Source organism: Chiloscyllium plagiosum, chromosome 12, assembly GCF_004010195.1.
Source record: "Chiloscyllium plagiosum isolate BGI_BamShark_2017 chromosome 12, ASM401019v2, whole genome shotgun sequence".
NCBI lineage: Eukaryota > Metazoa > Chordata > Chondrichthyes > Orectolobiformes > Hemiscylliidae > Chiloscyllium > Chiloscyllium plagiosum.
The window spans coordinates 8,007,450-8,034,515 of NC_057721.1; the positions used below are offsets into that span (position 1 = coordinate 8,007,450).

Below are 27,066 nucleotides of genomic sequence, written 5' to 3' on the forward strand. Positions count from 1 at the left end.
TGATCCAGACTAATCAAACTTCTATCTCTAATCTCAAGATACATCATGTCCCTCTCCTCAGTGAACACTGATGCAAAGTAATCATTCGGAATCTCACCCATTCTTTCAGGTTCGGCACATAGCCTTCCTTCCTTCCTTATACTTTAATGGACCAATCCTTTCTCTAGTTACCCGCTTGCTTCTTATAAAAGAATAAAAGGCTTTGGGATTCTCCTTAATTCTGCTTGCTAAAGCTATTTCATGATCCCTTTTAGCCCGCTTGATTCCTCATTTAAGACTGGTCCTACTCTTCCGATATTCCTCCAGGGCCCATTCTGTTCTTAGCTGCCTGGACCGTACACTTCCCTTTTCCTCTTGGCTAGTCGTACAATTTCTCCTGTCATCCATGATTCACGAATCTTGCCTTTCTTATCCTTTGCTTTTAATAGGACATGCCTATCCTGCAGTATCTTTAACCAATCTTTGAAAGCCTCCCACATATCAAATGTGGACTTTCCTTCAAATAGTTGAATCCAATCTACACTTCCCAGCTCCTACCTAATTTTGATATAATTGGCCTTGGCCCAGTTTAGTACTCTTCCCTTAGGACCACTCTCATCTTTGTGTATGAGTATTCTAAAACTTACAGAATTGTGGTCACTGTTCCCAAAGAAATCCCCACCGCAACTTCTACCACCTGGCCTGGCTCATTCCCCAACACCAGGTCCAATATGGCCCAGTGACAGAAAACTGTATGGCAACCCAAGTAGATGTGCGAAGATCTGCCCTGATAGAACTAGATAGAGGCCTCATATTCTGGCATTTTGGGAAATTCAGATAAAGGTTATTTTGTTAATAAAATCAAGTCGATCCACAAACTGAATTCTGTGTCCGTTTGTCTCCCTCACCAACAAGAGCACTTGGGCACTTTTTAATACATAAATTGGTCAAAGTGTCCAAAGCATGGATAGTACTTGCATCCCTAGGTGGCTTCGAATGGAAGTATTGTATAACCTCCAAAGTCAAATTTACAAACCTTGAACTCTTGGACATTCAGTCTCAGCCTGAATTTAGAGGGCAGCTGCCCCACATGATGGCCAAGATACATGTGGACGAAAGAGGGTGAACATTTCCAACCAATGATCAGGCTACAAACCAGGTGTTTGTCATGTGTGGAAGACAAATAGCCTGTGTTATTACAGGATCGGGGACCCATGAGAAAGGAAATCTTAACATAGGCTAGTATAGGGTCTGGAACCTACAGAAACAGAGACAAGGAAGCCAAATACAGTGTTAGAGGACCAATGAGGTGATGAAAAGTCAGGGACCTGCAAGGATACAGGGACGCTAGATCAGGACTCAAAGTGATAATTGTTTTGTTTGACTGCATTCAAGCAAACAAACATACAAAAGTAACCATAATCTATATTTTACCATATCTAGTTTTTTTAAAAAAGCTGTTTAAATAGGGATATTTATTAAATTTGCCCTTTATAATCAGGCTTCAGAAATATAAATTTGAAGTCCAGAAATGTGCATCTCCGTTGGTTGAACAGCATTATTTCAGTGTGAACTGGACTTGTTAGATATTCCAAAGACTTTAAAAGTATGATCTTATATTTATGTCAAGACTTTGTCCCAAAGAGCTTTAAAGTTAATGGTAACTAGTTTGAAATAAAATTACACTTGGAGTAATTTTAAAATACAGTCATTGTTCTGATCTAAGAAATAAGACAGCTGATTTGCTTGTAGCAAGGTCTCAGCAGCAGCAGATATTGGGTGCGAGACAAGACAAGACCAGAATGTCCTCCTTCAAAATATTTCCACGTCCATGTGAAAGGAGAGTAGGGCCTTGGATGACTGTCTCATCCAAAAGAAGTGACACCTTCAGCAAGAAAATTCACGAGTACTGCAATGGCAATTCCATCTGAATTGTGTTGAAATCTTTGATGTGAAATTTGAATCCAAAATCTTCTGATACAGAAGGAAAAATGCTACTATCGAGTCACAACCAACAGCATTAAACTTATATATTCATGTATACGATAAAACTCAGCTACATATCCATACTCTTGATCCTCTAAGAAATGTAGTTAATTGAATACTGTATCTGTTGTTCTCAACTTAGTCTCAGCGTATGTTGCAAGTTTGTTGAATTTGAAAATTTCATTTCATCCAAGTTTTTTTCCCCATCCATGCTGCATCGGCTCTCCCTGCTGTTATGCATAAGATTTTATTTCCCACCTGTTACCATGTAGGACAGTAGCCAAAACTGCAGTGCATTTTTGAAAGTTCAAACCTTTAAAAGGACAATAATCATGACAGTGTACTCGTCATCATGAGTGTGTTGCTTGCATGATAAGAGAACCTTATGTCAAGCCTAGAAAACATTGTGCGTTAAGTACAGGAATACTACACTTCCCTTAACCCCCACCATTCCAAAATTTGACATTGTATTGTTTCTTCAGTTGGCAGCTTTAAAAAAAAAAATAATGATTTGATCATTCAAATATATAGTGTAGAGATGTAAGCAACAAAACATTAATTTTAAACAAAAGCAGTAGTATAATCAGTATTTGTTTAATATTTGTACAAATCTTGGAAAGGTGACAAAACAACAAATTATGTGAAATTAACTCAATGTGAAAGGATAGCCTTATGTCATGCAGGGACCATAGTTACTAGTGTTTCTAATATGTCCATGTTGTGTCTGATATGTTTCTTTTGTATCTATTCAAATATATAATCTGAGATAAGCATTTCCCAGTGATACACAAAACACATTGTGCTGTATTTTTAATACTGTGGAACAGGAATATCAGTGAGCTATGAATTTATATGTACAGTTTGTACAAAGACACTTTTCTTTCTAATCTTGCCTTTTTTCTAATTTATTAATTACTGTAACTTTTAAGATGTTTCAATATTCTTCTAAGCAATAATAGCTTTTCAAAGATTGTAATGATACAGCCTATTGATACACTATCATTCTGTAATGTGGAGTTGTAGGCTGCAACTTTAGCCCATAATATTGCAGCTTTTTGGTTGATAATCTCACCAATTCCGAATGCTAAAAAGAATACTAAAATACATCTCTGAAATCCAGTATCCACCTTGGCAACTGGCTGCAGGATTGTAGAGTCACCTACCAGCATTTACAAATGATGAGTAATATGAGCAGTGCAAGTATGTGATGTGGGATGATGCCTCAATCGCAAAAATATTAGTATGCGTGATATAATTGGTTTATTTTGGATATATTCAATGATTAATATTTCATTGCTAAGAAAGTTAAGTATGATAAGTCTGATAATTTTATCATTTTGAAATGTTTTGAATGACTAATTTCCTTCAAGACAGAAGAAAAATATGGAAAGCTTGTGACAAGGTGACATAAGTATTGTGCTGTTCAACATTGTGAAAAATGGAACTCTAGCTTATTTCAGTTTTCAATTTACTCAGTTTATTAATTCGTGAACCAACAATGAAGGATGGAAAGCAATGTTTTCTGATATTAGTATGTGTGGGAGTATATGTATTTTTGGAATATGCTGTTAAAGGAGTATTGGTGAGTTGCTGTGATGCATCTTCTGATTAATACACACTGCTGTCACTGCATTAGCAGTGGAGGAGTGAATAGTTAAGGTGGTCAATGGTGTGTAGTCTGCTTTGTCCTGGATGGTGCCAAGCTACATGCGTTGTTGGAGCTGCCACCATTCAGACAAGTGGAAACCATTTAAACACATTGTTCGCTGATGTCTTGAAAATGGTGGACTAAATAGAGAGTAAGGAGGTGAGTTACCTGCTGCTGCAAAATATCTAACCTTTGACCTGCTCTGTAACCATAGTATTGCTGCTTGAGGACACGAGTTGCTCATTATCTGCGGCAGGTAAATTGGTGAGAATTAGGTCAAATAGGTTCTGCCATCATTAGGTTTTCTCACTACCTTTGTCAGGTCCAGTCGAGCAGATTTGTCATTCACGAATCACCTGATTTGATCGGTAGTGATGTTACTGAGCCATTCTCAGTAATTAACATTAAAGAGATTTGAGTGACTTAGTAGTCATCAAAGTTATTATGAGCCTCCATCCTGTGATGACAATCCTTTTCTGAAATGACATTTACTGAACAAGTTAGCTTTGTGAATCGCCATTATTGATATTAGCTTTCTTTTATTTCAGATTTATTTCATGAACTGAATTTAAAATTCTTCAACCTGATGGTTTTGAACTCATTGATTTACTTGACTCAATGTATAAGTGACTTTACCGCTAAGCGACATACCTATTACACATCCAAAACACAATTCAAACTCCTGTAATACCTGAAACCTCCAATTTTCCAACACAGAGTTACAATGCAAAAACAGGTTACCGAGCCTTACCAATCTGTGCAAACCTGTTAGCGCCAGATGTATTCTTAATCCTGTTCATTCAGATGCCTATTTGATCCATCCTTAAATGTTGACATAGTCTCTGTTTCAATCACTAAATCTACTTGTGCGTCCACAACCACACAATGCTGTTTAGCACTTAATCTTGCAATGCACAATCTTACTGTACCCCTCATTCTGATTCCACTGGAAGCAGCCTGTTTCTACACCAGCCCTGTCAAATTGTCCTTAGACTCCTCTATTCTAATGAAATTTGGTTCATTGCTTTCAGTTTTCATTTTTACCTGTCTAAACTATTTGGAATGTAATGCTCTTAAGTATTACAGACCTGCTCCTCACAGCATTGCTTTCAAACTAATCCTCACAGATGACAGAATTTCTGTCTCCCAACTTTATGGTTCAAGTTTGAATTCCAGGTTATCTTGTCATCCTAACTTGCCTAGCAAATGTGAATTCTATCAATTTTCAGCCATTTATTTAACACCTTTTTCTAGCTTGTTGGCAAAGCAGATAAACATGTCGTCCCAGAGTAGATAAATACCTTGCTAAGACATATATTTTTGCTCTTGTTTCCTGCTATTCCATTGCCTTGTGAAGGAAAACAAATGCATACTGGAAGCAATGAGTGTTATTTGACTCTCCCAGAAGAGTATACAGCCTAAGGTGGAAAGGGAGTGTGTTTGGGGCACACAGTTAAATGCAACAAAGTTAAATGAAGTTAAATGATCTTTCCCTTTCCATCTGTTTTGGTTGTTTGCATGTTTTGAAATTCTTCAGTTCTGCCAACAAGGCAAAATGTCTGGATACTTTTTTTTTATGTGTGTATGTTTTGTTGCAGATTTATAAAGGTCCAGAAACAACATTCCAAGTTTCAAACCTCCAGTTGAACTGTGAATATCGTTTTCGTGTGTGCGCCATTCGCCAGTGCCAAGATACTCAAGGGTTTCATGATCTGATGGGCCCTTATAGTGCTACTGTAACATTATACTCTCAGAGGAATGAGACACCAGCCAATAGCAGCAAAAGCACCACAGAAGTCACAAAGACAACACAGACATTAAGTGATGAGCAGTGTGCTGCCCTCATTCTTGCATTGTTCGCTATAGTCTCCATTTTGATTGCTTTCATTGTTCAATATTTTGTCATCAAGTAAAAAAAGTTTAGTATTTGAATGTCTCTTGCCATGTATTACTTGTGTTGTAATATTAAATAATTGTGATTGATTCTGCTTTTAAATTGATACTGATATCCAATTGTCACAAAGGCTCTTTGCCAACATCTCAGCTATTGCTTTTCCCCTAATTCATGTGTGTTACTGAAAGTCTGACCGTGTAGAGAATACCACAGAGATATGTTGAAATATTAACAGTCTCATATACAGCAAGTGACATCTGTGTAAATCCAGTGGCACTTTACAATATACCCCTTGAAGCAACTGTTTTGAGTGTTGGTATGGATGTAAAGTTAAAGCATTGTACTGAGTTTTTCAAATAACTTTACAATGTGAGATCATTTGAAAATATAGAGGTAGGGAAGGGAAAATTGATGCACTTTAGTGCAGTCTATTGAATATATTGCAATAACAGAAATTGGGGGTATTAAATTCTGTGTAGCATGTCAGGTAAAATGCATAACAGTAGTGAACCCAAACTGTGAAACTTTGAATCTTTAGTAGTTGTGCAATTCCTACCTCTTCTAAAATGTGACTTAAAAGTTGAAGAGGACCACTTCATACTAAATTGCCAGTAAACATGGGAGAATGTGACTGTGTGGGTAAAAATGTAATAGGTTTGAATATTCCATTGCCAGGGTCTTTGCACCACTGAAACAAATTAAATTATCACTTTTTTTTCAAAATGTCCTGCATACAAGCTATAATGTTTTTATTCACTGCTTCACAGATTATATCTCAGGCACTTTTTAATTTTAGCAGTTTATTTAAGCAAGGAAATACTTCACATTTCAATATCACTATTAAGAATTCAGCTTAGATGCATAACAAATTTAATGGTTAATTTCATAGGCCTCCAGAGGTAAAAATTAATCCGTAAGTGTTCAACACTATATCAGAGAAAAAACAATAACAGCATTAAATATCTCTAGAATAGCAAAACATTGTTTTGCAAAGATCTTCAAAAGGAAAATAGTGATGTTCTATGTTATTAATTTATATATTTCTTAAAAAGTAGTCAACAGTAATGCACTTGAGTACTTTGCAGTTGTTGTAAGTTACGCAACTAGAGCTACGCACCATTGTATAGGAGCCTGTTGTTGGACTAATATTCAATTATGCTATTTAGTATCTTTAAGAAGTTCCCCTTATTTGCACATAATCACTGAATCAGTTTTGTTAAAGGATACCTGGATTTGTTAGAATGTCACTTGCCTATCAATAATTATTTACTTATATAATTAGTGCAATTTATTCTATTGGTTTTGTTTTGTTGCAACTGATTTCATATTTATTACAATTATAGGCATAAAATGCTAGTTAACACTTTTTGTGGTTTATGTTGTCAGATACATTGTGCTGCAAATTGTTTTGTTTTGATGTGCCACTTTATCTGAAGGAGTGAATGGGTAATATGAAAGTTTGGTAATATACACGACCCCTGTTCAAATTGACCTTATACTTCACAAGGCAGATGTTTACATTTCCCTTTATTTTCAGTTGAGCAATGTGTTGCACTTCAGTGTTGGTGAGTATCACCCAATGAAAGTGTACTGTCCTTCTCGGTTTGGAAGGCTGCAAACACATTGTTTTGTGACCGATCCTTTTTCCTATCCCCCATCTTCTTAAATATTTCCGCATTTTGCTTTTGTTTTAAACAGACCTGTTTGACAACCAGAGAAAGGTCATAAATCAAATTGGGAGATGCACCATTTGTCTTTCTAAGTTTCCCTTGGCATTATTTTAAATTAGCCAGAAATTAAATGTCCTTAACATAGTCTCTTTAAAACTACAGCCTTAATTACATTTATGTACTTTGCTGAAATTATTTGCTTCGGTGGGATTTTTTTCATATCCCCACAAACTAATGTGATACATGATTTCTATTGTACCAATATCTTTTTTAAATGTATAAAGTATTTGGCCAGCTGGATTCTGTAAGATGATGTATGAATGTTTGATTTTTGAAGGCTGCATTTCATTGCCCAGTGTGGGTTTGATTTTAAAACGGTCTCCTGAACTTGTTGTAAAAGCTGGAAGAATTTATTTTGACAGTCAAAATTCAAATTCATTCCTATTTTTGATAGTTGCATATAACCAGTCATTTATAAATGTAACTGTATTTTCCATAATCTCTCATTGCAGTTTTCTGTATTGGGGATAAGTGATTTTTAAATGTAACTAAGCTTCATTGTTACCTCATTGATTGTACATTCCAAAAACTATTGAAACTTTTGAAACCATTCCAAATATATGACATATCACTTGTATCATATCAGACTTGGTACTGATAATGTAAAGCTGCCATTATATGTTTAACTCTTAAATATATATTGAAATCCAAACTGTAACTTAATAAGTAATGCATAAAACAAAATCCATGCACAATAAACTGTGTCTGATTCTTTGCATTATCTATTGTTTATTTGAGAACTTGGCCGTTATCTAAGAAATTGTTTATTATTTTTTGGAATTGAATAGATGTTCACCATTGATCAAGCCTTTCTAGCTCTCTAAGGAAAGACAGAGGCTTACATACCCTTTTTAATCTGAGATAAGCATCAGTGTGTTTGTCAAATATTTAATTACGTGTTATGTGCTTTCCGCTGTTACATAGTTTCTGGGTCACAGGGCCTTTATTAGTAAGTAACACTTGCTGAACAGAATAAATTCTGATTGTATAATGGAGGGAAAGGCATTTCTGTAATAGCTGAAGATAACAGATTGAGGATGTGGGATTATCATTATCAGAAATTAACCTGTACCAGCAATATCAAACATTGTAGTTACAGAGGTTATGCACTTAAAGCAAATAGCTCACTGCTGATCCTTAAAGCCTGTCCATCATCTACAAGATCCAAATTATAAATATGCACCACTCAACAGCTGTGCAGCTGTGATGTTTGAATCACAGTCATCAGTAGGGGAGGCAATCGAAAAATATTATCGCTAGACTATGAACCAATGAAGGTAAAAACATTTGTGGCCTCATTCTTACCGATCTGCCTGCCGCAAATGCATCAGTTCATGACAGTATCTGTAAAGTGACCACTACACAGTCTTTGTGAAAAAACTAACAGTTTTTTAGTCAACATTAGATTCTAAATTACTTGTATTCAATTCATATTGAGAAGACCTTGTTTCTTGTGTTGTGTGGCACAACCATCATGCTAAATGGAATAGACTTCCATCATATCAAGCAATTCAAGACTGCCCATTCATGAGGCACAGTGGACCATCAGCAGTAGCAGAATCGTGCACAATCTGCAGCCTCGTGTCCTAGACTACTCCCCCATTCTACTGTTACTACTAAGTCAGCAGATCAACCCTGATTCAGTAAAGAGCTGCAGGAGGGCATGCCTAAAAATACGGTGTCAACCTGGTGAAGCTACAAAACAGAACTAGAATGTGTGAAACAGCATAGGCAGCAAATGGGAGCTGAGAATACAGTTAAGCGATCCCACAACCAACAGATCTAGTCGTGATTGGTGGTGGCAATTAAACAGTTCACTGGAGAAGGAGGCTTTAGAAGGATCCCCACCCTCAATGATGGAAGAACCCAGCACTCCAGCGCAAAGGGTAAGTTTGAAGCATTCACACATCAGGAGTGCCAGATGGATGGTCCATCCTTACCTCCTCCAGAGGTCCTCAGATTCAGAGATGTGTGTGTTCTACCAATTCACTTCACATGATATCAAGAAATGGTTGGAGGCACTGGATACTGCAAAGGCTTTGGGTCCTGACAACATTCCAGCAATGATACTGAAGACCTTACTGCATCCCTAGCCAAGCTGTTTCAGTACAGTTACAACACTAGCATCAACTCAACCATGTGGAAGGTGAAAGTGAGGACTGGAGAACAGAGTCGAGAGTGTAATGCTTAAAAGCACAGCAGGTCAGACAGCATCTGAGGAGCAGGAAAATCAACAATTCAGGCAAACACCCTTCATCAGGAATGAGTTCATTCCTATAGATGGGCTTTTGCCCAAAATGTTGATTCTCCTGCTCCTTGGATGCTGCCTGACCTGCTGTGCTTTTCCAGCACCACACACTCGATGCTCAACCATGTGGAATTTCTTACCCCCATTCCTTCATAGAACGTAAGCATTGTTGGCTTGGGCAGCATTTATTGCCCATCCCTAATTGCCCTGAGGGTAGTTATGTGTCAACCACGTTGCTGTGGGTCTGGAGTCACATGTAGGTCAGATAGGTCAGGGACAGCACTTCCTTTGCTCAAAGAGGCATTAAAGATTAAAGGATTTTTCTGACAATCAACAACAGTTTCTTAGAATCCAATGATGACTAGCTAACTTGAATTCAGTTCAAATTCCATTATCTACCATGGTGGAATTCAAATCCAGGTTCACAGGTATCTCCTACATACAAAAAGCATGATAAATCCAACTTAGCCAATTACCACCAGTCAGTCTAGCTTCAATTATCAGTAAAGTAAAGTAATAAAATGTGTCATCGATAGTACTATGATGAAACTCAGCAATAACCTGCTGTCTGAGACCCAGTTTTGTTTAAACACGGCCACTCAGTTCCTGACCTCATTATGGCCTTGGTTCAAATGTGGACATGAAAGCTGAAGTGGTAGTGTTCAAAAATCATTGTGCAATGTTCAGCACCATTTATGACTCCCCAGATACTGAAGCAGTCCATGTCCAAATGTGGCAAGACTTGGAAAATGCCCAGACGTGGGATGAACTGTGGCAAGTAATGTTTGCACTACACAAAAGCCACTCAGTGACCATCTCCGACAAGAGATAATCTAGGGTCACACAGCACGGTAACAGACTCTTCAGTCCAACCAGTCAATGCCGAGCAGAATCCCAAACTAAACTAGTCCCATCTACCTGCTCCAAGCCTGTATCCACCCCCCCCCCCCAACCTTCCTTATTCATGTACATATCTAAATGATTTTTAAAGATTGCAATTGTACCCACATCCACCACTTTCTCAAGAAGTTTGTTCCACAAACAAACCAACCTCTGTGTAAAAAAAAAAATTGCCCTTTGTGTCATTTTAAAAATAACTATTGCCCCTTGATATTCAATGGCACTACTATTACTGAATATCCCACTGTCAATATATTGGGGGTTGCCATTAGCTAGAAACTCAACTGGACTAACCATATAAACACAAGAGAAGCTAGGAATTCTGCAATGAGTAACTCACCTTCTCACTTCCCAAGACCTGCCCATGATAGAAGTCAGGAGTTTGATGGAGTACAGTTCCAACAACACACAAGAAGCTTTGCACTACCCAGGAAATCCACAAACATCCACTTTCTTGCAGATTTGTAAGGCCATGAAAGAAGCAAACTAAATGTTAAGCTTTATTTCCAGAGGAATAAAATCACAATGTATGGAATTGATACTCGATCTACATCAAATATTTGACTACATTAGCATATAATTGCACTTGAGTGAAGCATGAACACTGCCTTGGACTGGTTGGGTCAAATAACCTGTTTCTGTGTCCTATGCATTCTTCAGTTCTGTGGCGGTGTGTTTACCAGTGGGTCAGAAGGTTAAAAGTTCCGATCACTCTGTCAGGAGACTTGATACTTAATGCAATATTGAGGCACTAACAGAGTTATTGGCTTTTGGAAAGAAACTTTAACTCTCGTCCTGTCTGCCCTTTGAGGGAGACATAAAAAACAGAAGATTTCTCTCATGTCCTGATGGATATTTATTCCTGTATCAATATCACTACAAGAATAGACACTTATTATTTTCTAATTGTGATTTATGGGCTGTGTGCAAATTAACCACTGCATTTCTACCATAAAACCATCAACCTGTACATTTAAAAAATATTTTAATGACTGTATAATGCTTTCGGACAACTTGAGGGCACTAACATGATGAAAAGCACTTTCTTATTAGTTTCATGAACTCAATGCATTGGGAAACTAGATGAATTGTAAACAAGTATATCTACACAAATATGCACCAGCAACTCATCTGCATGTATAGCTTTCTAGTGGTGACCTCCAAGCACATAATGGCAATGATGTAAAGATTCCAAGACCACAACCAGTAATTCCAAATGTACACAACTCTTATATAGTGAATCATGAAAGATCCACAAGGGAACCAAAAACACCTTTTCCTGAGAAATTTGAATAAAGATTTTTCACTTCAATCCCTTACTTGATTATGTTACCAACGTTGCAATATTTAAGAGGCATTTGGATGGGTATATGAATAGGAAGGGTTTGGAGGGATATGGGCTGGGTGCTGGCAGGTGGGACTAGATTGGGTTGGGATATCTGGTCAGCATGGACGGATTGGACCAAAGGGTCTGTTTCCATACTATACATCTCTATGACTCTATGACATGGGTTATCTGAGATAAATGCCTGTTTTTAACATGTAACAATGGAACTTGGAATCATGGCTTTGGTCCAAGAACATAGGCAACTTCCGTCTTCACTGATAGATTTAGTTCAGGATTTTAAACAAAAGCACCGTGGAATAGTAAGCAGAGATTTGTTATAGGAGGACATGACTGGCAGACTTATCAGGTTTCTCAAATATTTACTAAAACTGTAATCTGCTTCCGTTATACTATGTTGTGCGGTTGCTGTTTACACATCTCCCTATTGAGAATTTGTTTAATTAGTGTAACACCCTCTAGTGTCCAGATTTATTAGAGCAGCTGGTTAAACAAGACCCCTCATTAGAAACAAAAGCAGCAAAGACAAGAAATACATGTAGTATATGTCATCATATACGGTACGGTGGCTCAGTGGTTAGCACTGCTGCCTCATAGCACCAGGGTCCCAGGTTCAATTCCAGCCCCAAGCAGCTGTCTGTGTGGAGTTTGCACATTCTCCCTGTGTCTGCATGGGTTTCCTCTGGGTGCTCCAGTTTCCTCCCACAATCCAAAGATGTACTGGTTAGGTGGAGCGGCCATGCTAAATTGCCCATAATGTTAGGTGCATTGGTCAGAGAGAAATGGGTCTGGGTGGGTTACTCTTCAGAGAGTCGGTGTGGACTGGTTGGGCCAAAAGGCCTGTTTCCACACTGTAGGGTTCTAATCTAATCATCTGTAAAGGTCAATGTTAGATGAAAGTTTCAGGTAAGTTTACAGCCAAATGTGTCTTTTTTTTTGTAGCGTTGGCTATGCATTTATAATCTATGTATTTCCAATTTTCAGAATTCTCTTCTTTTTCCTTTTATTTGTGCTTTTCATCATAATGGTGTCCCCCACATGCAATCTTTACCTGATGTTGCATTAACATTAACTTTAAAATTCTGGTACTACAAGTTTTTTAACAAGGCAAATAAGTACTCTTGAGTCTCTGGTTCCAGTGTGAAATAGTGAGATTTGAGCATTAATCTCCCCTGTTACATTTTAAATGGAAACAGAACAGGGCTATCCTTAAATATGTTTGTGGTTGATTCCAGTTGCCTTTGTGCCAATGACTGAATGCAGATTTGCATTCTAGAGGAAAGTGGTTTACTTTCTCACTTGAACTCCTTAAAATCAAGTTTACCGTACTAAAAAAGATAATAATAATTGAAGAATAACTTTCAGCAAATCTAAAATACTGGAGTACAATGTTATTTACAGAACAGGGTTTATGATTCCCTGACATAACTATCTCTCCTCTGGCTGAATATCAAATTCAAAAGAATGGTTCTGAAAAACAGAATATAAACTTTTTTAAGAATAGGAAATATTATAGTACTCAAGTAGTCTGTTCCTCGTTCAACCACATCATTTGCTTCTCATCATATCCCACATCATTTCCATCTAAGAGACCCAGCACGTTGTTTGCTGAATCCCACCATACTTTTCCCTTTATTATTCTGCAACTATCTTTTGTGTGAAGAAGAACCCCCTTTATTTTTTACTTTTCTTAACTGTTACTTGAACCCTCTCCAACTGTGAACAATTTATTCACATTTGTGTATCACAAAGTTCATTATAGCAACTAAACTAAGTCAGATCAATTAATATATACATTGGTAATAATATTTGTATCATTAGGAGTGCTTAATTCAAAGAATAGTTGTGGACATAATCATTATGCACTCAAACTACTTTGAAACCCAAATTGTTATCTTAAAATGATAATGTAGGGTGTCTAGCAGTGCAGCTGTAGTGTCCCTACCTCTGGACCAGACAGTCTTTGTTTAAGACCCGCCTGTCTGAACAGATTGATTAGAAACAATTGGATATAGTGGATCAAACATTGGCTTTGGGTTGCTCCAGATTCAAATCCAACTCAGACTTGGGATGTTTCTGTCAGCTGCTGTGAGGTTCCCACATCAGATAAATTGGGCTATTAAGTTCCTGGAACGCATGGGCATCCAAAACTAATTAGCAATCTCAGTCAGAACTAGAAAAATTTTTTTAAAGCATGTTATAATCCTTCAGAGATAATGTACATTTTTGGCAGAAATTATCCTTGAGTGTTACAAGAGTTTGAGTGAGTTATGAAATCTGAAACCTTTGGAATTAGTTTAAATGATGGCAATGTCATTTCTTATCCCTTTAAGTTTTCTGCTCCTCAGAAAATTGAGGTTTTTTGGTGGAAAAGGAAGGACATTAGTTGCAGTGTAATTAGAGATGCATTAGAGTCATACCTGGAAACTGACTGAAACTCGCAGAATTTTCCTTCAAGATGGTCACAGTTTCTTTATCTCCTTTTTATTATACTTTCCCCAGGAGTTGGCATTAGCAATCAATGGTGAAAGTGGAGCATCTAATGGATTGAATGAACATTGATGCACTTCTTAATATGAATAGCAATGACGGTATATAAAATCAGCAGAAAACCAGACACAATTGCCAAGTCCAAGTAAGATACAGCATGAACTGTTTTTTGTTCAAATAAAAAATAATCTAGTTTCAAATTAGGGTGGTATAATTGTATCATCACAATGTGGAATCAATACTTTTATATTGAAAACGGGAAGATGTATCTATTGAAAACATACATAAACCTTGATAAATATCAAAGTAAAATTGATGCCAGATTTTTTTGTGGTTCATGAATGAAATTTGCAGAGCAGTTGCCATCAGAATTCTAATGTTACATCCATATATATGTCACTTATAGAATCATGCCTTACCAACTTAATAGAGTTATTTGAGGAAGTGACCAAGTTGATAGATGAAGGAAGAGCTGTAGATGTCATATACATGGGCTTTAGTAAGGCATTTGATAAGGTTCCCCATAGAGAAAGTGAAGTCACATGGTGTGCAGCATGTTCTAGCTAGGTGAATAAAGAACTGGTTGATCAACAGGAGACAGAGAGTAGTAGTTAAAGGGAGTTTCTCAAAATGGAGAAAGGTGACCAGTGGTGTTCCATAGGGATCAGTGCTGGGACCACTGTTGTTTGTAATATATATAAATGATCTGGAAAAGGGCACTGTTGGTATGATCAGCAAGTTTGCAGTTTACACAAAGATTGGTGGAGTAGCAGAGAGCATAAAGGACAGTCAAAGAATGCAGGAGAATATAGATAGACTGGAGAGTTGGGCGAGGAACTGGCAGATGGAATTCAATCCAGCCAGATGTGAGGTGGTGCGTTTAGGCAAGTTTAATTCTAGACCTGGCAGGTCATATTAAAATTGTACGCGACGTTGGTTAGGCTGCATTTAGAATACTGTGTACATTTCTGGTCACCACATAAGCAAAAGGATGTGAACACATTGGAGAGGGTGCAGAGAAGGTTTACGAGGATGTTGCCTGGTATGGAAGGTGCTAGCTATGAAGAGAGGTTGAGTAAGTTAGGGTTGTTTTCATTAGCGAAAAGGAGATTGAGGGGGGACCTGATTGGGGTTTACAAAATCATGAAGGGCATAAACAGAGTATATAGAGATAAGCTTTTTCCCAGGGTGAAGGATTCAATAACGAGAGGTCACGCTTTCAAGGTGAGAGGTGAAAAGTTTAAGGGGGATACACGTGGCAAGTACTTTACACAGAGGGTGGTGGGTGTCTGGAACACATTGCCAGCAAAGGTGGTAGAGGCAGGCACGGTAGATTCATTTAAGATGCATCTGGACAGATGCATGAGTAGATGGGGAGCAGAGGGATTCAGATGCTTAGGAATTGGGCGACAGATTTAGACAGTAGGTTTGGTTCAGCTCAGGCTTGGAGAGCCGAAGGGCATGTTCCTGGGCTGTAAATTTTCTTTGCTCTTTGTTCTTTATATTCAACTGGGTGGATTTCAGTTTAGCTGAGAATATTTTCATCTGACATATCGATATAAATTTCAATAAAGAAAGATAATTCAGGGCTGTTAACTCATTCATGTCTACAATATTCACCTGCAATGTGATCTTAGTTGGCATCTCCACCCAGCAAAGCTCCAAAGCAGCTGTATCCGCTCACGGATCCCATAGCTGAAGAGGCCTCCAACCTGCTGTTAATATATCTCAACATGCCCTTCCCTTTATTACCCAGTCAACATAATTGTTTCTCAAACATATAAAATATATAAATTGTCCACTTATTGAATTATGTAAAGCTTTAATTTGTTCAAATCTGTGACAGGGTCTCACTGGTGATCTTTAAGTGATTGGATGTGGGGACTGTGTAAGGGCAAATATTCATTAGTACAGAGGAATATTTTGGAGATTGCTGTGCCAAATAATCACAAATTAGATGTCAAATACAGCAAGGTTTATAATTAAATGATCATGCAATAATATAAACCATAAATTCACTGAAATTTGAGTCATATGGCAGTTGTCCAGACCTACTGAAGCTATACCAAAAGAAATGACACCTCACTGAAAGTTTTAGCACATGCTATAATAACAACTACATTTTATTGCATGTTCCTTTATCACTGCATTTATCATAAGAAAAGTTTGCTGTTGTTTTTAAACCTGCAGTTTTGCACAATCCTCAAAACCTTATTCTCATGTGTCACATTTAATATTGGTTGAAAGCAATTTATCGATTATAATTAGATACCTCCTGACATGAGATAAATTCATTATAATGAGTACAGAATAGAGAAAATACAATTAGTGCTGAAATTGGCAAACCAGACCTTATTTAGATCGATCCCATCACATCGTTATTGGCTTAGAATAGGTGCACAAAATTAAAAAGCACACTTTGTATATGAGCCATGTGTTTTTCATTCATTCACAGCATCTGAGTGTTGTTGACAAGGCTAGCATTTGTTGCTTATCTTTATCTGCCCTTGACAAGTAGATTTGGAATCAGCTTTGCTGTCTGCCACACTTCCAAGTTCAATATAATGAATAGAATTTTAAATTTTGCTCTGTCTTCAAATGCCTGAGTTATTTTATCAAAAATGGAAGTGATCCTAACATTGAACCTTTATGAACACCACTGTCGACCATCATCCAGTCTGGCTTGGTGATGACACCCAGTTCTAACTCACCAGCACCTCTGTCAATATCTCCACTCTCCCGACATCATCAAAATGCTTGTCTGGCATCCAGTACTAGAGAAGCAAACATGTTCTCCTATTAAATATTGAGAAGAGTGAAGTCATTGCTTTTGGTTTCCTGCCCAAAACCTCTATCCGTCCCAGACAATACTTCACAAATTTGGTTTGAAATTTGACACTGAGATGAACTTCTGACCGTATATTCACACAGCTTGAATCACCTATTTCTGTATCCATAGTGTCAACCAAATCAGCCTCCCTTCAGCTTATCTGAAGTTGAAAGCCTCAAGCACATCTTATCACTCTGCTAATTAATTATTCCATTGGACTCTTGATCTGCCTCCCATATTCTACCTTCTCGAAATATAAGGACACCAAAACTCTGCTGCCTGTATCTTAATACATATCAAATTCCAATCAACTGTCATCCACAGCCAACACCCAACCAAAATCACTGTTAGAAAATGATTTGGTTTTTACTGTAGTGCTGTCTATAAGATTATGTCACACATAATGTTGTCATTGTGTACAGGAACACTGCCAGAAGACTGGAGGATAGCAAATGTTGTCCCCTTGTTCAAGAAGGTGGGGGGGGGGGGGGAGGTAGAGACAACCCAGGTAATTATAGACTAGTGAGCCTTACATTGATTGGGTAAAGTGTTGGAAAAGATTATAAGAGATAAGATTTATAATCATCTAGAGAGAAATTAGTTGATTAGGGATAGTCAACACGGTTTTGTGAAGTGTAGGTCATGTCTCACAAACTTTATTGAGTTCTTTGAGGTGGTGACCAAACAGGTGGATGAGGGTAAAGTGGTTCATATGGTGTATATGGATTTCAATAAGGCATTTGATAAGGTTCCTCACAGTAGGCTATTGCGCAAAATACGCAGGCATGGAATTCAGGATGATTTAGCAGTTTAGATCAGAAATTGGCTAGCTGAAAGAATTCAGAGGGTGGTGGTTGATGGAAATGTTCATCCTGAAGTTCAGTTACTAGTGGTGTACGGTAAGGATCTGCTTTGGGGCCACTGCTGTTTGTCATTTTTATAAATGACCTAGATGAGGGTGTAGATGGATGTGTTAGTAAATTTGTGGATGACACTAAGGTCGGTGGAGTTGTGGATAGTGCTGAAGGATACTACAGGTTACATCGGGATATAGATAAGCTGCAGAATTGGGCTGAGAGGTGGCAAATGCAGGAAAGTATGAGGTGATTCACTTTGGAAGGAGCAAAAAAAATAAAGAGTATTGGGCTAATGGTAAGATTCTTGGCAGAGTAAATGAGCAGAGAGATCTCGGTATCCACATACATAGATCCATGAAAGTTGCCACCCAGGTTGATAGGGTTGTTAAGAAGGCAGATGGTGTGTGAGCTTTTTTTGGTAGCGGGATTGAGTTTCAGTGCCACGAGGTCATGCTGCAGCTGTACAAAACTCTGATGTGGCTGCAGTTGGAGTATTGCGTACAGTTCTGGTCACCGCATTATAGGAAGGATGTGGAAGCTTTGGAATGGGTGCAGAAGAGATTTACTAGGGTGTTGTCTGGTATGGAGGGAAAGTATTATGAAGAAAGGCTGAGGGACTTGAAGCTGTTTTTGTTAGAGAGAAGAAGGTTGAGAGGTGGCTTAATTGAGACATATAAGAAAATAAGAGGGTTAGATAGAATGGACAGTGAGGGCCTTTTTCCTCAGAAGGTGATGGCTAGCATGAGGAGACATAGCTTTAAATTGAGGGGTGATAACTATAGGACAGATGTCAGAGGTAGTTTCTTTACTCAGAGAGTAGTAGGGGCACTGCCTGCAACAGTTGTAGACTCACCAACTTTAAGGGCATTTGAATGGTCATTGGATAAATATATGATGATAATGGAAAAGTGTAGGATAGATAGGCTTCGGATTGGTTTCACAGGTCAGCGCAACATCGAGGGCTAAAGGGCCTGTCCTGCTCTGTACTGTTCTGTGTTCTATATGTCATTGCTGCTACATTTTCTTGTTTCTCAACACCGAACATTTTGTTGGCTGGGTATCACTTTTCAATGTGAAGATGTAAAAGGAACTATGTAAGTACAAATTCTTTATTCCAATAGTCATAATCCCTGATATTTGGAATGGTTCTAAGGAAAGGTCATTTAACTGAAATGTTGGCCTAGAAATTCCAATCAATCATTTATCCACTCCTGATTGGGTGAAAAGAACATACATTTACATTCTGATGACATGTGCCCTGGAAATTCATCGACAGTAGCCTTATATTAACAAAAGGTACACAATTAAGTCACCTCTCAACCTTCTTCTCTCTAACAAAAACAGCTTCAAGTCCCTCAGACTGTCCAGAGACCTTCTCAGTCAGCAGAGAAGATTGGCAGCTGAAACCACGCCCACTTTGTGCAGCAGTAACTGTGCTATATTTCACATTTAAATGTCCAGAAGCACAGACAGCTGATGAGAGAGTAAGTACTTAGGTAAATGAGGGACAGATAGGTAAGAGTGCAGGGCACAGTTGGCTTAGGTGGGAAGGGTGCCAAGTGGGTTCAGGAGGGTTGGATGTCGAATGCTGAGGGGGTGTGGCATTTCATGGGTTTGTGGGGGTAGAGTGCCAGGTGGGGATGTTGAATCTCATGAGGAAGGGAATGCATTGGGTCTGGATTGGCAGCAGGGTGCTGGGACTGGTTAGGATTTGGGGGGTGTGGGAGGTTCTTTTGTCCTATTTCTTTTTTTTAACTGGCATGCAGCATTCAGAGAGCGAGAGAGGGTCTTTACTTGCACCACAGGAGTAACTTGGAGATAGTTCTTTGATTCTGACCATCACAGCACACTGATGTTCAAACCTAGGCTGGTACACAAGATTGTTCAATTCCACTGCTAGACTCCAGTAAAATTGAAACTGGCTTTTTAACCTCTATCCTTGTTTGTTCTTGAAAGGGAAACACACAAAATGTGTCTGCAGTTTGGGACATATTCAGCAAGAGCGTGCTTGCTGTTGAGCCGGGGTAAATCAATCTCTCATTATCTCTGCAGACACAAGAAATCACAGTCCAGTTTCTGTTTTGATTTTTCTTCCCCTCCTCTTTTGAAGAGGTATTCTTTGAAGCTACATTTTCTTGTAGGTATGAATTTTGTTTCCAGGCAACCACTCACTTTATATCACAGTCATCTTTGGCTGTAACAGCCTTCTTCTAAATATCACATTTTGGAATGATAAGTTAAAAACCTCAGTCCTGCTTTGGATTTGTAACTGCTTGCAGTTTGAATGGTTAAGGTACTCCTACAATGCTATTAAGAAGGGAGTTCATGATTTTGACCCAGTAATGATGAAGCAACACCAATATATTTCTGAATCCGACTGGTGGTGATTTGAAAGGGGGATGTAGAAGTGTTTCCATTTGCCCTCAACCTCTGTTTGTGGTTTGAATTGCGGTGGTACATCTTGATTTTATTTGACTTGATTTATTGTCACGTGTACATAAGTACAGTGAAAACCTTTGTTTGCGAGCAATTGCGAGCATGCAGATCATTGGGTGAAACAAAACATAGAGTAAGATATACAGGTTACAATGCACAGGACGTGCGCTAGGCAAGATCAACATTAACATATTGTACATGGGGTGTACTGCAAACACAATATCCCAGTGTTGGAGGGAGTAAATGTTAAGATGGTGATGGTGCCGAATACATGAGCTGCTTTATCCCGGATTGTGTCAAGCTTCTTGAGTGTTGTTAGAGCTGCTCTTGCGTTACTGAGAGAAGCATTCTATTCACACTCTTTGATTTAGATCTAATACTGTAGATAGTGTACGGGCTTTAGGGAATCAGGAGTTTACTGACCTGTTGCAGAATTCCTAGCTTCTAACCTGGTCTTTCAGTCGCTGTATTACTGCCGTTTGTTCCAGTCAGTTTCTGGTCAACCACTCCCAGGATATTGATAGCGGAAGACTGGTTAATGCCATTAAATGCCAAGAAGCAATGGCTAGACTCCCTCTTGTTGGAGAATGTCATTGTCTGGCACTGTGTTACACAATGGATTGGCCATGCTAAATTGCCCATAGTGTCCAGGGATGTGTAGGTTAGTTGCGTTAGCCTTGGGAAATGTAGGGTTACAGGTAAAGGGTAGGGGAATGGGTCTGGGTGAGATGCTCTCCAGAGGGTAGGTGTTGGCTTGTTGGCCCGAAAGGATTCTATGGAATTCTATAGACGTTACTGAATGGTGAGAGTTTTCTGTTTAGATTCTTTTCTTAATTTCGGATTCCAAACATCGGTTTTATTTTTGCGATTGTTAGTCTCAGATTAAAACATTTTGATTTTCGTCTTAATTCAATTGAACTGAGTCTAAGGCCAACCTTTCAATCATGGGTTTCAGAGAGGGATGTCTGGCTGGTTTCTAAGTATTTCAATAAATCATTCCACTCCAGTGGGGGAAAAAAATCTTCCCAACTTTTGTTTGATGTCTGTAGTATTTCCCAACTTTGGACATTGTTACAACATTGCTTTTCTTCATGTGGCTTTCAAAGTCTCGGTTCTTTTCAGAATTCTTACATTCTGCCTTTGAGCTACATCAATTACAAAAACGTGAAGCTCCGATGTCTGTTCATTAATATTTTGATTTATGGAGAACAGTGATGGACAAATGTGTATAAAAAATGCAACTTCCACCTGTGTAGAGAGAACTGAGAAATTGAGCCAATGCGTTCCCTTGTAGAATTGCAGACAATTCTAGAGTTTCGCGTTCTACTCTCTATTGCAAAGACTTGGGTTACGATGTATTACCAGGAGGAAGCTTAATCATTTTTTAATTGCGCCGACGCAATGGTCCCTCCCTCTCTACGCCAGAAGCTAAACCGAGCAAGATGGGAACTGAGTGAAACTGAGTGAAACTTTGTTGTCGGTTCAATCCTGTGCAAGTCAGGTGCAAGAGAGACACAGATCGCGCCTGTTCCGCCCGGAGACTTTGCTTGTATGCTTAAAGCATTGTCTGAGGAGAGTACACTTTCCAATGAAAGACCTGGAGAGTAAACTTCAGTCCAGGCAGCTCCTCAGTGTGAGACAGGGACCTTACGAAATAGTTGCAGGCACCGCCAATCCGGGCAGTTTGCTGCAGGATATCTGAATGAACCGATACCCCGTGCAGGATGGAAAATATTTCCCATAACGATAATTATACGCTGCCACCGCACTTTCGTTGTGACTACCAATCGTGCCCTCTCTTTCCTGTCTCCATTTTGGTGCCTGTGACAACCTTCTGTATCGTCCTGTTCATCCTCGGGGTCACCGGCAACACCTTAACAATCCTGGTCGTAAGAAGGTACAAGGACATGAAGACGACCACCAACCTTTACCTGTCCAGCATGGCGATGTCTGACCTGCTCATCTTCCTGTGTTTGCCCTTTGACCTGTATCGCCTGTGGAAGTACAAGCCCTGGCTCTTGGGGGATTTGTTGTGCAGGTTTTACCATTACATTAACGAAGGCTGCACCTTCGCGTCAATCCTGCATATCACTGCCCTGAGCATCGAGAGGTACCTCGCCATCTGCTTCCCTCTTAAAGCCAAGGTGTTCATCACCAAGCGAAGAGTGAGATCAGTTATCGCCTTGCTGTGGTCTCTGGCCTTACTGTCCGCTGTACCTTTCTTTCTCCTGGTCGGGGTGGAATATGATATGTGTGGACACACCGAATATGCCGTCAGCTCGGGGCTCTTAAACATCATGATCTGGGTGTCCACCATCTATTTCTTCTTCCCCATGTTCTGCCTCACTTTCCTCTATGGGTTCATCGGAAGGAAACTGTGGAAAAGCAAGGACGAGATCGGGGGTCCGAATGCTGCGAACCGAGAGCTTCATCACAGACAGACAGTCAAAATCTTGGGTAAGTCCGGCTGTACCGCTAGATAACAGCAGAAACAGATTCTGAGTCTGTGCCCAGATAACGTCCATTGCACTATCTCGCCTTCAAAATATGTATCACCAAGTTGTGCAGAGTTTGGTTTACAATACTTTCATCCAATGGCCCAAAGGTACAAACTTTAAAACTCTCTAGTAATTGTAAATTGCCCAAATTTCAAATGCAATCAAATCACCGCCAGGTATGTTGCGCATCATATAATGATGCAGAGTACTCGGCAAATTCACTCCTGAGTTCCAAGGCTGCAGGTTCAAGTCGGACCCTCGGCTTGACCACAAAGATCAAGGTCCTGCTGGGGGTCAGACTATGGATTGTTAAATCTACAGGCCATTTTGCTGCTCTGTTGAATATAAACGCTCCACATTGTCCTGTTCGAGAGAATTTTCAGGCCAGGATTTACTACTTAGTCATCTTGATAATCATAGATTACCTGGTCGCTGTTAGTGAGAGTTTGTGTGCAAATTGCCTACCCTGTTTCACATGTCACCATAGTGACTACAAAACTGTTTAACTGGCTGCCAAACAGGCTGAGACTTCTGGTGAAAGTGAGTCATTTTACAGAATATATCTCTTTTGATCATGTTTTACATTAACCTGAACAATCACATTAAGGTGTGTGGATTCGAATATTGCACATCTTTTAAGCGAAACAGTTAGAGTCATAAATAGTAGATGTACAGCACGGAAATAGGCCCTTCGGCCAGCAGATGAAATAGTCCCACTCATGCTGTCTCTTCCAGTGGTGTTATTAATTTCAAAATAATTTAGACTTGCTAGTTGTAAAAAAAAAGTTGAAAACGGGAAAGAGGATTAAACAGAAGGTATTGGGAATACTCAGTACACCTGGCAGCATTTGTGGCAAGAGATATTGATGTTTCAGATCAATCTTCCAAACAAACCTGTAACTGCACTCTGACCAGAAATAACTGGTGTAAAATCCTGAATGAATGACATGTCCAGTGACTGGGAAAGGGCTTTGAATGTACCACTTTGAACGCGATAACGGTCAGATTATTAGTTCTCATGTTATTCAGTTTAGTTCTCCAAACATTTAAAATCTAGTCGTCCAGCCCTTTCCTTATAAATCTGTATTAGGAACGATTATTGGAAAGTTTAATTTATACATATTATCAGAAATCTGTTCAGTTAGTTTTTGTTTCCACACGCAGTTGTTTTGCTTCCGGGCCTGCAGCGTTGCAACAGCCTATCTTAAAAACAGACTTGATTGATTGTCTGGTTATTGAATGAACCAAAACATGCGTGCATTTGGTACAATAGAGTTGAAGGTGTAGCTCTTATTTATACATTACGAGTTGCTGTATGCTTTGTTTGCAGACAATGATGCCCACGGAGCTATTGTGTTGTACTACTCTAAAATAGGGTTTCCACAATAAAACTGTGCTGTAATTAATGGCAATGTTTAACTATCTGTCTTTGCAGCTGTGGTTGTCCTGGCGTTTGCTATCTGTTGGTTGCCTTTCCACATTGGCCGAAATCTATTCTCCAACAGCTCTGTGAGTGGGGGCGTCGACATGTACGTGTTCAGCCAGTATTTCAACATCGTTTCCTTGCTGCTCTTCTACCTCAGCGCCTGTATCAACCCCATCCTTTACAACGCCATGTCCAAAAAATACAGAATGGCAGCTCGCAAGCTGCTGTTCTCTCGCCAAGCTCGGCCGTGGTCTACCTTCAGCACCCGGGACATCAGAGACGACACTTCAGCCTGGACAGGGACAAGTACTAGTGTCTGAATCAGCCAAGGGAAATAGTGAATACATTTGCCGGAGATACGGAATGACAGGGGGAAAACGAACGGAGAAAGTGTTATATTTAGTAAATACAGACTGTGCATTTCTGAGATCGTCTGTGTAAATCGTCAAATTGTACTTTTATTAAAACGCTCGCTATTTTCACGTCAAATGCAGATTTGTTGCATCCCCACTGGATTTTCTAACTTTTGAACAATTGCTAATTGGCTTAAATTGGATTGCAATCTTTTACTGTGTTAGTCAAGAAAGCGCAAAAGTGGAATCAAAATAGAATATACTAAAACTACGAGTTTACAGCCAGCTTAATGTAAATACGTGTACAGAATTGAAATAACATGACCATCTCCAACAGATTCGAAACGCGCTCTGGCATTCCCGCCGTTAGCAATACTAAAGGATGACCCTCCGCCAGAAAGTACAACGGACAACATTAAAAAGGTCAATGTAAAGTCGCCATTGTTTTACCAAAACGTAGAATAGAGGTAGGTTTAACCTGAGGGTCACCATGCTTGTGTAGGTGGAAGAGGTTAAGAAGATCGCACTTTCATGGTAACCTCAGCCGGTGCGGAATTGAACCTAACTGTGCCACTTTGTATCCAAACCTGCGGTACAGCCAAGTGAGCTAACCGATCCCATACTCCCTGGCCAGAAGAGCAGTAATCGGTGATTGTCCTGGTGTTTGCTTTCAGTTGGTTGCCTTTCCACATTGGCCGAAATCTATTCTCCAACAGCTCTTGAGTGGGGGCGTCGACATGTACGTGTTCAGCCAGTATTTCAACATCGTTTCCTTGCTGCTCTTCTACCTCAGCGCCTGTATCAACCCCATCCTTTACAACGCCATGTCCAAAAAATACAGAATGGCAGCTCGCAAGCTGCTGTTCTCTCGCCAAGCTCGGCCAGTGGCTCACATCCCGATTTCTCAAAATCTCTTTACTCTCGCCAAGGTACAAGTCAGAAGTGTGATAGGATATGTTCCACTTGTCGAAATGATAGAAGCTCCCAACAAAACTCATGGAAACCACAGCATTCAGGGCAAAGCCGCAACTGGAACACCCCCACTCTTTGACTTAAACTCTTTAGCTATCAGTGTTCAATAAATCTAGTAGCATTACTGCAACTCAGGCTTCTTTGGTCGTCCTTATTTGCCAAACACACATTCACCAACATCTAGGAGAAAGGTAGTAGCGACATAGGAAACGTTCACAGCCCTTGCTAAGACGTTAATTACTATTCTATCATTGTCCTCTTGTCGAAATCCCTAAAATGCCTAACCAACAACACTGCTCAATGTTTATTCAAGACCAGTACTAATGCTGGTGTTCCCATTGACATTGACGTACTGTGGATGGTTTTTTAAAGAAATGATATCCTTGATGTTGAGATGATGATGCAGCAAAACACGACTCTTGGAAATATGCAAGTCTATTGAATAATGCATTCAGGAGATGGTGTTTGTCATGGATCATTTGACTCAGAATCAGCAATGTGAGAAACATATAACCATGCCTCGAAAAATTGTTGCCTGATTGTAGGAAAGCTTTCTGTGTGGGTGGCACGGTGACTCAGTGGTTAGCACTGCTGCCTCACAGGGCCAGGGACCCGGGTTCAATTCCAGCCTTGGGTGACTGTCTGTGTGGAGTCTGCACATTCTCCCCGTGTCTGCGTGGGTTTCCTCCGGGTGCTCCGGTTTCCTCCCACAGTCACAAAGCTGTGCAGATCAGGTGAATTGGCCTGTAGGAAATCTAATCTAAAAGAGTTACTATAATATCTGCAGCTGCACACTAATTAAAATTGGCGAATGCATAAGATTTACCTCTGATAATAGTAATAGCTACACGTTCCTACAAAATCATAACTTTCAAAAAGTTATTTTGTTATAAAACATTTTTAAAAGCATATTTAAAATTACCATTACCCATTTAGATAGAAGCGTCCTTAAAGGAAGCGGGAAATAGAGAGTGTGGATCCTGCAGCAATCCAGGTTTCACTATATGGTAATTGACGTCCCTAACTGATTTGATCCAGTCATTCATGGTAACCACCAGCTACTTATCAGAGGCTTTGACAGGCTTAAGCTAAACAGCCAGGTTAAATATTAAATGATAGCAAAAAATGAGATTTCCTTCAACCTTACTTCATACTACAAATAAATGTGGAGGAGATTTTCTCCTGGCTCTGTTCCATGAGCTCTGTCCCAAAACGTGCTTGATGTTGTATCAATTAAAGTTTTCAACATTGACATCAAAAGAGTTTTATGAGGTGAGGGTATCAAGGGATATGAATTAAAGCTAAGCAATTAATTTGAAACATAAATCATATATAATCTAAGTGAATGCAGAAGAGACTCGAGAGACTCTCCTCTTGGTTCATCTGTTTCTCCATTTCTTTGAGCAAAAGCTGGAGTGTTTAAAATCTGTGACTAAGGAATATTAACACAGATTTGAATTAGTGGATATAGAGA

The 27,066-nt window shown here is 39.3% G+C and overlaps 2 protein-coding genes across 7 annotated transcripts in view; both read left to right on the top strand.

The window, feature by feature from the left end:
• Window positions 1-7,953, top strand: part of fndc3a (fibronectin type III domain containing 3A) — a 190,835-nt gene extending 182,882 nt beyond the window's left edge. For all 6 annotated transcript variants that reach the window (XM_043700400.1, XM_043700401.1, XM_043700402.1 and 3 more), the window contains one exon: window positions 5,212-7,953. In XM_043700400.1, coding sequence (XP_043556335.1) covers window positions 5,212-5,526 — 315 coding nt within the window. In that variant the 3' untranslated portion in view covers window positions 5,527-7,953. The remainder of the gene's footprint in view (window positions 1-5,211) is intronic.
• Window positions 7,954-21,806: 13,853 nt separating this feature from the next.
• LOC122555535 (growth hormone secretagogue receptor type 1-like) lies at window positions 21,807-25,531 on the top strand. Its single transcript, XM_043701559.1, has 2 exons — window positions 21,807-22,800; window positions 24,277-25,531. The coding sequence occupies exons 1-2, from the start codon at window positions 22,068-22,070 to the stop codon at window positions 24,585-24,587; spliced, it is 1,044 nt and encodes a 347-aa protein (XP_043557494.1). The 5' UTR covers window positions 21,807-22,067; the 3' UTR covers window positions 24,588-25,531.
• The last annotated feature ends 1,535 nt before the right edge of the window (window positions 25,532-27,066 follow it).

What these genes read in the sequence shown, in the direction of transcription:
- LOC122555535 (XM_043701559.1), top strand. Translation starts at nt 22,068, where the DNA reads ATGGAAAATATTTCCCATAACGATAATTATACGCTGCCACCGCACTTT. An exon ending in ACAGACAGTCAAAATCTTGG is followed by an intron (nt 22,801 to 24,276) that starts GTAAGTCCGGCT and finishes CTGTCTTTGCAG; the next exon opens with CTGTGGTTGTCCTGGCGTTT.